This window comes from Lynx rufus, unplaced genomic scaffold (genome assembly GCF_022079265.1).
Source record: "Lynx rufus isolate CCGP_SWC_20201006 ecotype Redwood Valley unplaced genomic scaffold, mLynRuf1.p SCAF_10, whole genome shotgun sequence".
Classification (NCBI taxonomy): domain Eukaryota; kingdom Metazoa; phylum Chordata; class Mammalia; order Carnivora; family Felidae; genus Lynx; species Lynx rufus.
This window is the reverse complement of record NW_025814824.1, coordinates 79922564-79935633: the sequence shown is the minus strand read 5'-3', so window position 1 is coordinate 79935633 and position 13070 is coordinate 79922564. Positions and strand designations below refer to the sequence as shown.

At 38.2% G+C, this 13070-nt stretch overlaps 1 protein-coding gene across 1 annotated transcript in view; it reads left to right on the top strand.

Moving 5' to 3' along the window:
- The window catches only part of MEGF9 (multiple EGF like domains 9), an 89187-nt gene that overhangs the window by 34073 nt on the left and 42044 nt on the right, over positions 1–13070 (top strand). The window contains exon 2 of the mRNA XM_047068670.1: positions 10174–10375. Within this exon, the coding sequence (XP_046924626.1) occupies positions 10174–10375 (202 nt within the window). The remainder of the gene's footprint in view (positions 1–10173; positions 10376–13070) is intronic.

Genomic DNA, 13070 nt, shown 5'->3' with positions numbered 1-13070 from the left:
CGAGTGAAAGCATATGGTGTTTGTCTTTCTCTGACTGACTTAATTTGCTTCTATCCATGGCATTGCAAATGGCAAGATTTCATTCTTTTTTATGACTGAGTAATATTCCATCACACACACACACACACACACACACACACACACACACACACACACACCCCACATCTTCTTTATCCATTTATCAGTCAGTGAATACTTAGTCTGTTGTTGATAATGCGGCTGTAAACATTGGGGTGCCTGTATCCCTTCAAATTAGTATTTTTGTATCCTTTGGGTAAATACCTAGTAGTGTGATTGCTGGATCATAGGGTAGTTCTATTTTTAACTTTTTGAGCAAACTCCATACATTTAGGTTAATTTCAGTTTTTAGTTATGAAGAAACCTGCTGTAAACATTCACTTATACTTACCTGGGAACATAAGTTTTCATTCCTCTTGGATAAATATCTAGGAGTAGAACTGCTGGCTCATATGGTAAGTATAAACTTAAGTTTATAAGAAACTGCCAGATTGTTTTCTAAGCATTCCGATTAGTAACATGTAAGAGTTCTAGTGGCTCAGCACCACTCACAGCACAGGGCACTGCCAGTTTTTGTAAATTTAGCCCTTCTATTCAGTGTGTAGTAGCATGTCATTATGGTTTCAACTTGCATTTTCCCAATAAGAGATGTGGAGCATCTTTTCAATTTCTTATTTGTGATACATACAACTTCTTTGTTGAAGTGTCTTTTCAGACAATTTTTAAATTGGGTCATTTTCTTACTGTTAAATTTTGAGAGTTCTTTGTATATTCTTTTTTTATTTAAATATTTTATTTTACTACATTATTATTTTCAATGTTTATCTATTTTTGAGACAGAGACACAGGGAGAGAGAGAGAGAGAGGGAGAGAGAGAACGAGAACGTGAGCAGGGGAAGGGCAGAGAGAGAGGGAGACACGGAATCTGAAGCAGGCTCCAGGCTCTGAGTCAGCACAGAGCCCAACACGGGGCTCATACTCATGAACCGTGAGATCATGACCTGAGCTGAAGTGGACCTTTAATGAACTGAGCCACTCAGGTGCCCCTATTTTATTTTTTTAAGTTTATTTATTTAAGAGAGACAGAGACAGCATGAGTAGGGGAGTGGCAGAGAGAGAGGGAGAGAGAATCCCAAGTAGGCCTTGCACTGTCAGTGCAGAGCCTGGTGTGGGGCTTGAACTGATGAACCATGAGATCATGACCTGAACTGAAACCAAGAGTCAGACACTCAACCAACTGAGCCACCCAGGTGCCCCTAAAGATGTTGTTTTTAAGTAATCTCTATGTCCAACATGGGACTCGAACCTACAACTCTGAGATCAGGACTTGTATGCTGTACTGACTAAGCCAGCCAGGTGCCCCTATATATCTTGATACAAGTCCTTTGACAGAAATGTGGTTTGCAAATATTCTCCCAGTTGGTGGCTGTGTTTTCGTTCTCTTAGTAGTTTTATAAAAAGCAAAAGTTTTAAATTTTAATGAAGTGCAATTTATAAATTTTCCTCTTATGGATCTCGCTTTTGGTGTTGATTCTAAAAGTTGTTTGCCCGCTCAAAATCAATCACATTTTGTGCTATGTTTTCTTCTAGAGGTCTTATAGTTTTACATTTTACTTTTGGGGCTGTGATCTATTTTGAGTCAATTTTTGAACAAGGTGTGAGTTTAGATCAAAGTTCAGTTTTTTGTTTATGGACGCACTTCTGTTCCAACACCATTTATTGAAAAAATTATCCTTTCCCCATTGAGTTTCTCTTGCACTCTGTCAAAAATTGGTTGAGGATATTTATGAGGCTCTGTTACTGAGCTAACTGTTCCATTGACCTTTGTGTCTGTTCTTTCACCAATAACACATTGTCTTGATTACTATAGCTTTAAAGTAAGTCTTGAAATCAGTTACTGAAAGTCTTCCAACTTTATTCTTTGGCTGGGATTTTGACTGGGGTTCACTGAATCTATAGATCTAATTGTTATGCTATGTCTGTCTATTTATTTAGGTCTTTTTGCCTTGTTTTTTCCTTTAGTGTCTTATAGTTTTTAGCATAAATATCATGCATGTATTATGTTAGCTTTATCCCTAAGTATTTCATATAGGCAGATGGCAAGAATTATCTATATTTTATAAATTGAGGCACTGAAACTCCAGACTTACTGAAATTCACAGAGCTGGCTAATTAGCAGCAAATTCTGGTCTTAAGATATCCTGGGTCTTTCTAAGTGTTTTTTTTTTTTTTCTTGTTTTTATTTTTTTTATTATTATTTTTAAAAGTTTACGTATTTTGAGAGAGAGAGTGCAGGGGAGGGGCAGAGAGAGAGGGAGAGAGAGAATCCCAAGCAGGGTCTGTGCTGTCAGCACAGAGCCCAATGTGGGGCTCAATCTCACCAACTGTGAGATCATGACTTGAGCCAAAATTGAGTCGGATGCTTAACTGACGGGAGCCAGCCAGATGCTCCTTTTTACTTGTTTATATAGTCAATAGTTTCTTGTAGCGAAAAGACTTGAATTTTGGAGTTATTCAGTTTGGGTTACAATCTGTTTTCCAGCACTGGTTAGTTGTGTGATTCATTTCTGTGAAGACTCACACTCCTCCTTCAGGGCACCTACCGCACAGGATTGTGGGGATGATAAAGGATGTGAGCATGTGAAGTTTTTAGTGTCATATTGGATGTACATGCAGTGCATGCTCAACTTGCATATCAGCTTGGTCATATCAGCTTGGTTATAATTAGTAGTAAAAGCTGGTTGTTACATCCTTTCCCAGAACTTGTCATTTTGTCTCATTAATTAGATGAATTGTCTTTGAATTGTGGAAAACTGGCAGTGAGCCAGGGAAAAGCACTAACGACATGGTCCTTAAGTGTGAGACAGAAAATTTTCTACAAAACCTCTGTCGTTGTTACCCAATTTTTTAAAAAATATTTTTTAATGTTTATTTATTTGTGTGTGTGTGTGTGTGTGTGTGTGTGCGTGAGAGAGAGAGAGAGAGAGAGAGAGAGAGAGAGAGAGAGCAAGCACAGGAGCAGGGGAGGGGCAGAGAGAGGAAGACATAGAATCGGAAGCAGGCTCCAGGCTCTGAGCTGTCAGCACAGAGCCCGATGTGGGGTTTGAACCCATAAACCGTGAAATCACGACCTGAGCCGAAGTCAGACGCCCAACCTACTGAGCCACCCAGGCGCATCCCCCAATTTTTTTTCATGTGTCTTCCATAAAGTAGAAGAAATGTTTTGTGACAGTGAATTGTGACTGGGAATTTTAATGGGTATATTTTTATTTTAAAAGGTAAAGCTTAAAGCTGTTCTTTAAAAGTAGTGGCTTTAAAACTTTCCATGTTTGTGCGAAGTCTGGTTTAATGTAAGAAACTCATCAACTTTAATATTGAATTTCCCAGTTTTGCAAAGATTTGTGACCCTACCCTGGCATAACATAAATGTGAAATGTAATTTGAGTATCAGTGTTATGCTAGGGTAAGACCTTTTATAAAAATAAAAATTCTGTGTTGATAATTCCTTTTCTCTAGAATGAGGCCTTTCCAAGATTCCTTTACTCTAAACCTACAAAGATGGAATATGAGCCGAATAAAAAGTACATTTTGAAATAAAGACACCAGACCCTTAGGAAGTCAGGCCTGTAGTCCAGACAATATTATTGTCATTTTGTATTCTTTTGATATATGAGCAGAGGTTTGAATTAGGTCTTCCTGCTTGATTCTGACAATTACTTTTCCATTTTTTTTTTTCAACTTGAAAATCCGGAGAGATGTTATTTTTGTAGATACTATCCTAGGTTTGTGGAAAAGAGTGAAATTTTATGTTGGATAGACGGGGTAGATTCAAAGTTGTTACACTTACATGTATTTCCCTGGTGTTTGTTTAAATAGAGTAGGTTTTTAATGATGAATCTCAAAGGAAAAGAAATAATTGTATATGAAAAAGGGATGAGAATCCTATATATCTTTGTATTTTATTTTTTCTTCTTCTGCTTCATTGTACACAGGAGCACAGAGCTGGTCATGGGGCTCGATCTCACGAACTGTGAGATCAGCACCTGAGTCGAGATCAAGAGTCGGATGCTTTAGCCACCTGAGCCACCCAGGCACCCCTTATAACGTTTTAAATCCTAAAATGTTCCATAGCATTTTGTGCAGTAATCAACTGAAGCATTAGTCAATTCTTGCTATCTTAATTGTAACATTAGCTTTGAAAAAGACTTGAAGTATCAGTTGGGTCTCGTGTGATGTTAGTGCCACAGTCCAGCTAAATCAGTTACTTGTGGCACAGTTTCTTCTTGCAAAATTTAACAATGTAGTCTAGTAAAACCTCATTGCTTTTAAAAGAAGTTTTTGTTTATTTTAAAATATACATCCAATAAAATTTACTCATGATATTCAGTTCTATTAATGTTTTAAATTTTGGTACTAAGATTAAGCACTGAGCCTTGATACATTTTAAATACATGTCTTCTAGCTTTTGCTACTTTAACTTTGAACAGAAAATGCATCAAATAAATATTATAGTACATTTTATATGTCTTTGGACTATAGGGAAGAATGAAAAGTTTTGGAATAGCCTAGAGCAGTTTTTCATATTCTTAATAGATAATTTTTTAATTCTTTCAATATCTAAGGTATTGAAAGCAAGAGTGAAATAATTGTTGAAAGAATGAAAAGGTTCCAGGAACTGAGTTTTGCAAAGGTTTTCCCACAATTTTGCAAGAGGCTATAGATAGAATTTCAGGCTATATTCCTGAACCAGATTCCTGTGAGTACTGTGTTAGTTATATTTACAAGTATTTTCCAGTATCTATGCATAAATGCAATATTTGTTTTGTAATCAGTTTAGTTCAGCAGCAGTGCTGTTATCAATTAACATTTATTTATTCTATGACATTTACATCATGAATTGACTGGGGACACAGTTTTTTCATTTTCTTACCCAAATCTTTCATTTACTGCTTTTATAGTTCTTTTTTATCTGAAAAAGGCTAACACACTATTGTACCAAATTGCTTGAGTCTCCAGACATCATAGTTAATTACGACACTCAGAAAGGACTTCAAAAAGAGACAGAGAGAGGACACACTAATTGCGACATAGTATCACAATTAATATTTTTTTCTAAAATCTACCATCAAAGGAGTTGCAGATACCAAAACACAATTAAAATTCTCTAGAAGATATGAGGGGCTTTTCACTGAGCAGTGACATGAGGTGGTTAAAAGCTGGATGCAGAAAGAAGCCTATGAGGTGTATAAGAAAAGATCTTTAGGACTCTTAAAAACTGAGAACAAACTGAGGGTTGATGGGGGGGAGGGTGGGGAGGGTGGGTGATAGGCACTGAGGAGGGCACCTGTTGGGAGGAGCACTGGGTGTTGTATGGAAACCAATTTGACACTAAGTTTCATATTAAAAAAAAAAAAAGAAGAAGAAAAGATCTTTAGTATGTTCAGGGAGATGATCTCTTACCAGGACAGGTGTTTGCACAGAGGGGATGGGAGAGTTTATGGGACTTCTAAACAAAGCTACTCTATATTTATTTTCCATTGCTGAAAATGTCCATCTCTTGGCCCTTGGTAAGGAATGTTTGAAAAAGGGCAGTGTTTGATTTAAATGCAATGATTACTTTGGATACTTCTACTACAAAATCATCCTGTGAGTTCAAGTTCTCAGAGAAAAATGCCAAGCTACTTACTGTCTCTTCCTTTGGCCTTTATTTATAGTTTCAAGTAGTGTGGACCAGATTTTAGCTCCTTGTTCTTCTTTAGGGTTGAGATCATTGTTCTTCAAAGTATTTCATTGCTCTTCAGAAGCCAAACAAAAAGAAAAAGATATTGCCAAAGATTGCCATCTCTCTGCTAACATTTATGTTACTTTTTTCCTAATTATTTCTCTATAGAGCTTTCCCAAGAACCACAGGGCATTGAAAGGAAACCCACAGCTCAAATGATGGAGAATTTACTTCATGTTTACTCTTAGGCAACCAAATGAGATTTTGGCATTTCGTCCAGACTTGTCTGTGATTAGCTTTTGTGTCGTCTTCATACTGTTTCGTTGCCATTACCATTAATACTAGTGACTTAACATCAGTCACGTCACTGACTCCTTTGTGCTGCTCTGCTGTCTAAGAGGCTACCTCATTAAAAAGTCACCACTTCATCTCTTGTTTTTGGCTGTAAGTCCTTCCCACTGCTTCTCTCAATTGAAATTCCTTTCTTCTTTTTTTATACTGCCTGCCTTCTACTAAACTGCATTATTTCTGCATTAACTCCTGTCTGGTTCCACATAAATGCCAGGAACTGTGAAGGGTCTGAGATTTTCCTCTACTTACAGGCTAACAGGTTATCCTGACACAGTTTATTGGATATTCATAGTGCTTTGCCTTTATTGCTATTGCTCATGCTAGTCATTTAACTCGGGTCCTTTCATCTGAGGTCAATCCCTGGGATAAAGCCTCAGATTCTGAGCTCCAGACAGGAAAGATGTACATGCTTCCTGGCACTCGGTATGCTTCTCTTCAACTTCCTTTACTTTGGTTACTTTGGGGAGGAACGTTAACATGACAGTGCATTTTGTCTTCATAAGTCAACCCCCTTCCTGGCATGAATGCAGTCTCTCTTGCTGAGATATTTGCCTTGTATGCCGCTACTGTTAGGGTGATTAATACAAGAGGTGTAGAACCAATAAATGCTCTTTTTCTTCCTCTTTGAAACCATAGCCTCAACACTTCTGTTTTCGTTGTATTTGTAGGCACCCGTATTGGTAATGAAGCCCAGAATACATAGGATACCATCTTATTTTCTTCCTAGATAACCCACAACTTGGAGTTCTGAATGTCAGGACACTAATTCTATTTCTTAAACATTGTCAAAAACCGCCATAGTAATAAACCCGATTCTAGGCTTTCTTGTCCACAGGGTATAACAAACAGAGCTGTGGCCTAGGAATCTGACATCTGAGTTCTCCCTATGTTACTTTATCTGCTGTCTCTTTCTTCTCGCTATTGTATTACTTGTTTCAGCACTCCAAACTACCTCCAGCTTAGGTGTTGGGACTAAGTGTTATAGGCACTATATTATGCCCTGTTTACAGATAAGAAAAGGGAGGCATAAGGGGTTAGTTAACTTGTCTAAGGTCATCACTTAGTAAGTGAGAGAGCTGTAAATGTAAGCCTGTAGCTGTCTGCCTCTACGTCTGTGCTCATAACTGCTACACTTTACTGCCTCTTCAAATTACTGGCATACAAGAGCTATACGTAGTAGATGTTGTTACAGATTCACACTGGGGTAATAGAATTAGAGTTTATGGAGGAGTAAGTTTCAGCTGATTCTTGAAATAGGGGAGAGGTTTGAATATGTGGAGAGGAGAGAGCATTTCAACGGGGACAGAATGAACAAAGGTCCAAAGATGAAACTAAGAAGAATATGTTCAGAGGATATTGAAGAGATTGACTTGGTTCCATATAAGTATTAAATACCCAGTGAACTCGGTTAGTACTGAAGTTTATCCATTACAACTTTAATGAAAAACAAACAGCCAGTTTTTTCCTCAAAGGTTTTAGATTTATTACGTTCCTATAAAAATATACTACTCACCTTACCCCACTGAATGGGAACACTGATTCGGGTTTCAGATGGAAGTACATTAGTAAGGAAATAGTAGAATAAAACTCTCAGTCTTAGAGTTTTTACTTAACCTGTTCATTTTTCTTGAGCTAGATCTGCCCACGCCAGCACAATTTGGTTAGTTTTACTTGTGATGAAACTGGTCCAGCAGGAGGAATTAGATGTATATTGAAATTGTGCCACATTTGGAAGAAAAATGTTATTTTAAGCGTTCTGGTCATTTTTGGTGGAGTGAAGGTCTTACCATGAAGTTGTCATTGGCAGGTTTTCAGACCACTAGACATGGCTTCCTTATTTACAAAAATCACACACACACACACACACACACACACACACACACACACACACCCAGAAACTAGAAATAATGTGAAAGCAAGTAACTCTGGCAAAGAATTTGTCATTCTAGTGTAGCCTAGTAAAAATAAGAAAGTTGACTGAGATGGGAAGCTGATACCTTTCCTAAGTTTGGGGCTAAAGAAATCTTGAATTCCTCTCTGGGATTTGTAACTAATTTACTACCCTTGAATTATGCATAAGGTAAATCACTTACCAATATATGTATATTAATTCATTTGACCTATTTACAAATTAGAAGAGATGGAAAGAGCAGGGAGGTTAGGTGACCCCAAAAGTTAGGAACTGAAGAAGTGTGGGAGGTATAGAGTTGGTATGGATGTGGCTAAGTGGGAGTTTCTCTGTGGAATCCTTTGCTTTGACTTGTGTGGATAAGTTGCTTGTGATGACATTAAGAATTTTAATTTCTGAGACTCCTGGATGGCTTGGTTGGTTAAGCATCTGACACTTGATTTCAGCTCAGGTCACAATCTCAGGTTGTGGGATTAAGCCCTGTATCGGGCTCCGCTAAGTGTAGAGCCTACTTAAGATTCTCTCTGTCCCCCTCTCTCTGCACCTCCCCCACATGCACTTTCTTTCTCTTTCTCTCTTAAAAAAAAAAAGGAGAATTTTAATTTCCTCTTCTAGACTAGAGGAGCAAACTCCTTTATAACATTCTGTTTAAGACCCTGGATTTGCAATTATTCAGTAACTTTTTAAAAACCATCAGGGGCGCCTGGGTTGCTCAGTTGGTTAAGCGTCTGACTTCAGCTCAGATCATGATCTCATGGTTTGTGAGTTTGAGCCCCATGTCAGGCTCTGTGCTGACAGTGTGGGACCTGGAGCCTGCTTTGGATTCTGTGTCTCCCTCTCTCTCTCTCTGCCCCTCCCCTGCTCACACTCTGTCTCTCTCTCTTTCTCAAAACTGAATAAACCTTTAAAAAAAAAACCATCAAAAATTGGCTCAGGTTGTGACCTCAGTTTGTGAGCCCGCATTGGTCACTGTGCCAACAGCCTGCTTGGGATTCTCTCTCTCCCTCTCCCTCTGCCTCTCCCCTGCTTGTGTGCATACTCTCTCTCAAAAAAATAAACATTTAAAAAAAATTGTCACAAATGACATTAAATATTTTTTCCAAGCTAAATTTTTGTCCATATAATGCCATTTCATACAGTGCCTTACCTACTCAGAAGTATAATTTGTACCATAGATTTTTTGGGGGGGTCGTTAAACCTAGATTTATAGCTGTTTTGGAGTTGGGGCTATTCCTAAACTGTGTACAAGGTTTTATTTTATCTGCAGTTGACTTTACTTGTTTTTGACATGCTTACAAAGTCCTGTGTTGATACTGTGTCAAGCCATGTTGAAAATACTTTCTTGATTAAATGAGTATAAACAATAGCAAAAACCAAATTTGAGCTGACCTTTAACTATATCTACATTTAAAGGCTAAAGCCAAGGACCTCTAAATATTTTCATCCAAAGAACTCTTTGAAATGTAGCTAAAGGAAAGTTTATTTTCCAAATCTTGTAACTTAGGAAAGAGATTTAAACTGTGATTGGTTTTAGCCCACTGATCAGGACGACTGTGTAAACTTCCTTGTCTAGGATTTATTGTTCGTCCTCTTCCTTACCTTAAAGTTTCAATTCTCTATTAATTCCTTCCTCGAAAGAACACATTAGTTTATGATTCCAGCTGTAGCACAATTTTGTCTGACCTGTGTAAGTTACCACAGTTAACCATTTGAGCCTCAGGCCTTTGCGGCTATACAATGGGGCTATTTATTATTCAACATGTTGTCATTTCCAGCATGTGCTGTCCGTGCCATGGAGGTAAGCATAGGCCCTGCCTTTGGAGGTTTCCAGTCCAGAAAAACTTAGTGGTATACAGGAAGCACCCCCAATCCAATACACACACTGTAAAAGGTAAAAAGGTAAAAGGTAAAGGGCTAGAAGATGAAGAGTACCGGCAAGGACATTGAGAATGTTAGCTTTATAATTAGGAATGATGTATAGTTTTACATACTTTACTTATTTCCCATTTTAAACAAACTAAACGGGATAGAAAGTGAATTTGAACTGGAATCAATTTTATCCACCCTAACACAACTGTCATGAACATTTATCAGGAAAAATAAAATAGAGTTCATTTTATTAAGAAAGCATTAAATCTTAGTTAATAATGTCTCTTTCCTTCTGTCCTTACAGAATATGTATGTAACTGCTCTGTGGTGGGAAGTCTGGATGTGAATCGCTGCAACCAGACCACAGGGCAGTGTGAGTGCCAGCCACATTATCAAGGGCTTCACTGTGACATCTGCAGGGAGGGCTTTTACCTGAATCACACGTCTGGGCTCTGTCTGCCGTGTGACTGTAGTCCACACGGAGCCCTCAGCATGCTCTGCAGCAGGTAAGCAGCAGAGGGGGGAGGTGAAGTTATTTCATCAAGAAAAAGAAAAGGCGCTGGCTCTCCAGGACCAGACTGGTTTAAATAAAGAGGGGGGGGGCATAGATTTAGAAAATATTTAATAAAATTTTATTTCCTCACTTTGGAAATTATATTTAATAGCAGAATTAAAAAACCTCTAATTAACTGATAGAGTTCTTCAAAAGCCCCTGGGTCACCAATTTTGCTTTGTGATAATTTCTCTAAATTTCACGGGGAGAAAAAATCATTGAGAAAGCAGTCTCCTTTCTGGAAGTGATAACTTCCTGGCATTTCCAGTGGAAATATTCTTGTTATGTTAATTCACATGCCATTGGAGTTTCAGGAAACTTACTCTTTATTTTTTCTCTTATCAAAATTCTGGAGCTGTTTCTTTGCACGTCTAAGGCTTAGTGTCGGTCATATCCGAATTTCTCTAACTAGTGGGGAAAAGACTGGTTTCGCCCGCATGTTTTGGGGATGAAACTTGATTAAACAACAATTGTCTGGAAATTGCCTTTAAAATAGTATGTTATTTGGAGGTGACTTAATACAGTAGAACAGTGTCCCATAATCTGAGGATTTGCCTTCTCTGACATTGAATGTAATTATTCTTTGACCTAGTATGAGGCACCTTTTTGTGGACCCCAAGTCAAAACGCTGAAGAGACAGTGTTATGTAATGAAAAGAACACAATCTTTAAAATCAATCTGACTTGGGTGTAGATCCAGGATCTGTTGCCACTTAGGAGCTTTGTGCTTTCAGCAAGTTATTTCATTTCTCTGAGCCTCAGTTTCTTTTCAGGGTTGTTGTGAAGGTTAAATAAATAGATGTATGTAAAATGCCTAGCACACATCACACAATGCATTCTGTTTTGTTTTAATTTCAAGGGAATATTGTTGGCTTAAATGAGAGAGTATTTTTAAAGAACTTTTATCTCCTTGGCAGAAAGGTTTCTTTATAGTAGGAGTAGCTATCTTGCTTTATAAATCATATTGTACTATTATGCAATATTGTATCATAGTGTACTTCTCCTAAAAATATAGATGTGGGGCACCTCGGTGGCTCAGTTGGTTAGGTGTCTGACTCTTGACCTTAGCTCAGGTCTTGATCTCAGGGTTGTGAGTTCAGGCTCCATGTTGGGCTCCACACTGGGCATGGAGCCTACTTAAAAAAAAAAAAAGGGGGCGCCTGGGTGGCTCACTTGGTTGAGTGTCCGACTTCGGCTCAGGTCATGATCTCACGGCCAGTGAGTTCGAGCCCCGCGTCGGGCTCTGTGCTGCCAGCTCAGAGCCTGGGGCCTGCTTCGGATTCTGTGCCTCCCTCTCTGCTCCTTCCCCCTCACACACTCTGTCAAAAATAAGCAAACATAAAAAAAAATTTTTAAAAATATGTGAACTTGATTAAGAAGTTTATAACTTCAAATGCAACAATAATCAATGCTTATGACCATTAGTATTTTAAAATAGTTGTTTGTTTTAATCTTCACAACTCTTTACATAGGTTATTAAATCATAAGGACACTAAGTGGCAGAGGACGCATTCCCAGTTAGGATTCCAAACCCAGTGAGTGTTCTTATCACCATGCCATACTGCTTCCATAATGAGAAAGCTGGTAATCATTCTGTTATTTGAAGCTGAGAATACAGCAGTCGCTTATCATTGTTCCCTTCGGTCCGCTAAAAGCATGCCTGCACATCATATTCAGAGGGCCCACCTTTCTTACCACTTTAAAAGATGAGATTTGGAGAAGTTAGTTCATTCTGATATCCAATGGCATGTCTGCTGCTTCCTTTAGAATAAGATTCTGCAAATACATTTTTTCTTGAGTACTTTGGAGAGAGAAAACCGTGTTTACCTCTAGGCCAAACTGCTGTCTTAGAGGAGAAAGAAGGGGAGGATTGAGAGAGAGTTTTAAAAGCTGGAGAGGAGGGGAAAACGGTCATTCTAAAATTCATGTAATATCTTACTCTTTTCATTGATCTTTTATAAATTTTTTCTGTTTTATTTTCCCCTGACAGTTAAGGTCATTAGCGTACATCGGCTAAACACTATTCTGAAAATAGGTCGTAACTAGAGAGTAGTGGAAAAATGCTTTGGCCTGGTAACTCCAGGATCCAGGGCAGGGGGTCTGTAAACTACAGCCATGAACCAAATCCAGTCGGCTGCCTGTTTTTGCAAATAAAGTGTCATTGGAACACAGGTGCCTTCATTTGTCTACACATTATCCATGACTGCTTTTGTGCTCCAGTGACTAGTTACAAAAGAGACCATGTGGCCTACAAGCCTAAAATATTTACTGTCTGGCTCTTTAAGAAAAAGTTTGCCAAGCCCTGGTTTAGGGTTCCAATCCTTGTAGATATTTCTGGGTAACCATGGAGCTTTGGGAAAATCACTACTTTTTTAAAAGCATTTGTCTTTTCATTTGTGAAGCAGTGGTAATAATCTATGTCCTATTTCTCTCCTGAATATAGTTGTTTTGTCTTAAGGATCAAACAAGAAAATGCATGTGTAAATTTTTACAATCTACACATTCTAGACAGACAATAAAAATAGTACTAGAAGCCATTTATTGAGCATGTACTGTGAGCTAGGGCACTGTGCCACCTGCTTTATGTGCATTATCTCATTTAATTTTCAAAAAACTCCCTTGAGGAGAGCACTATTATTCTCCCACTTT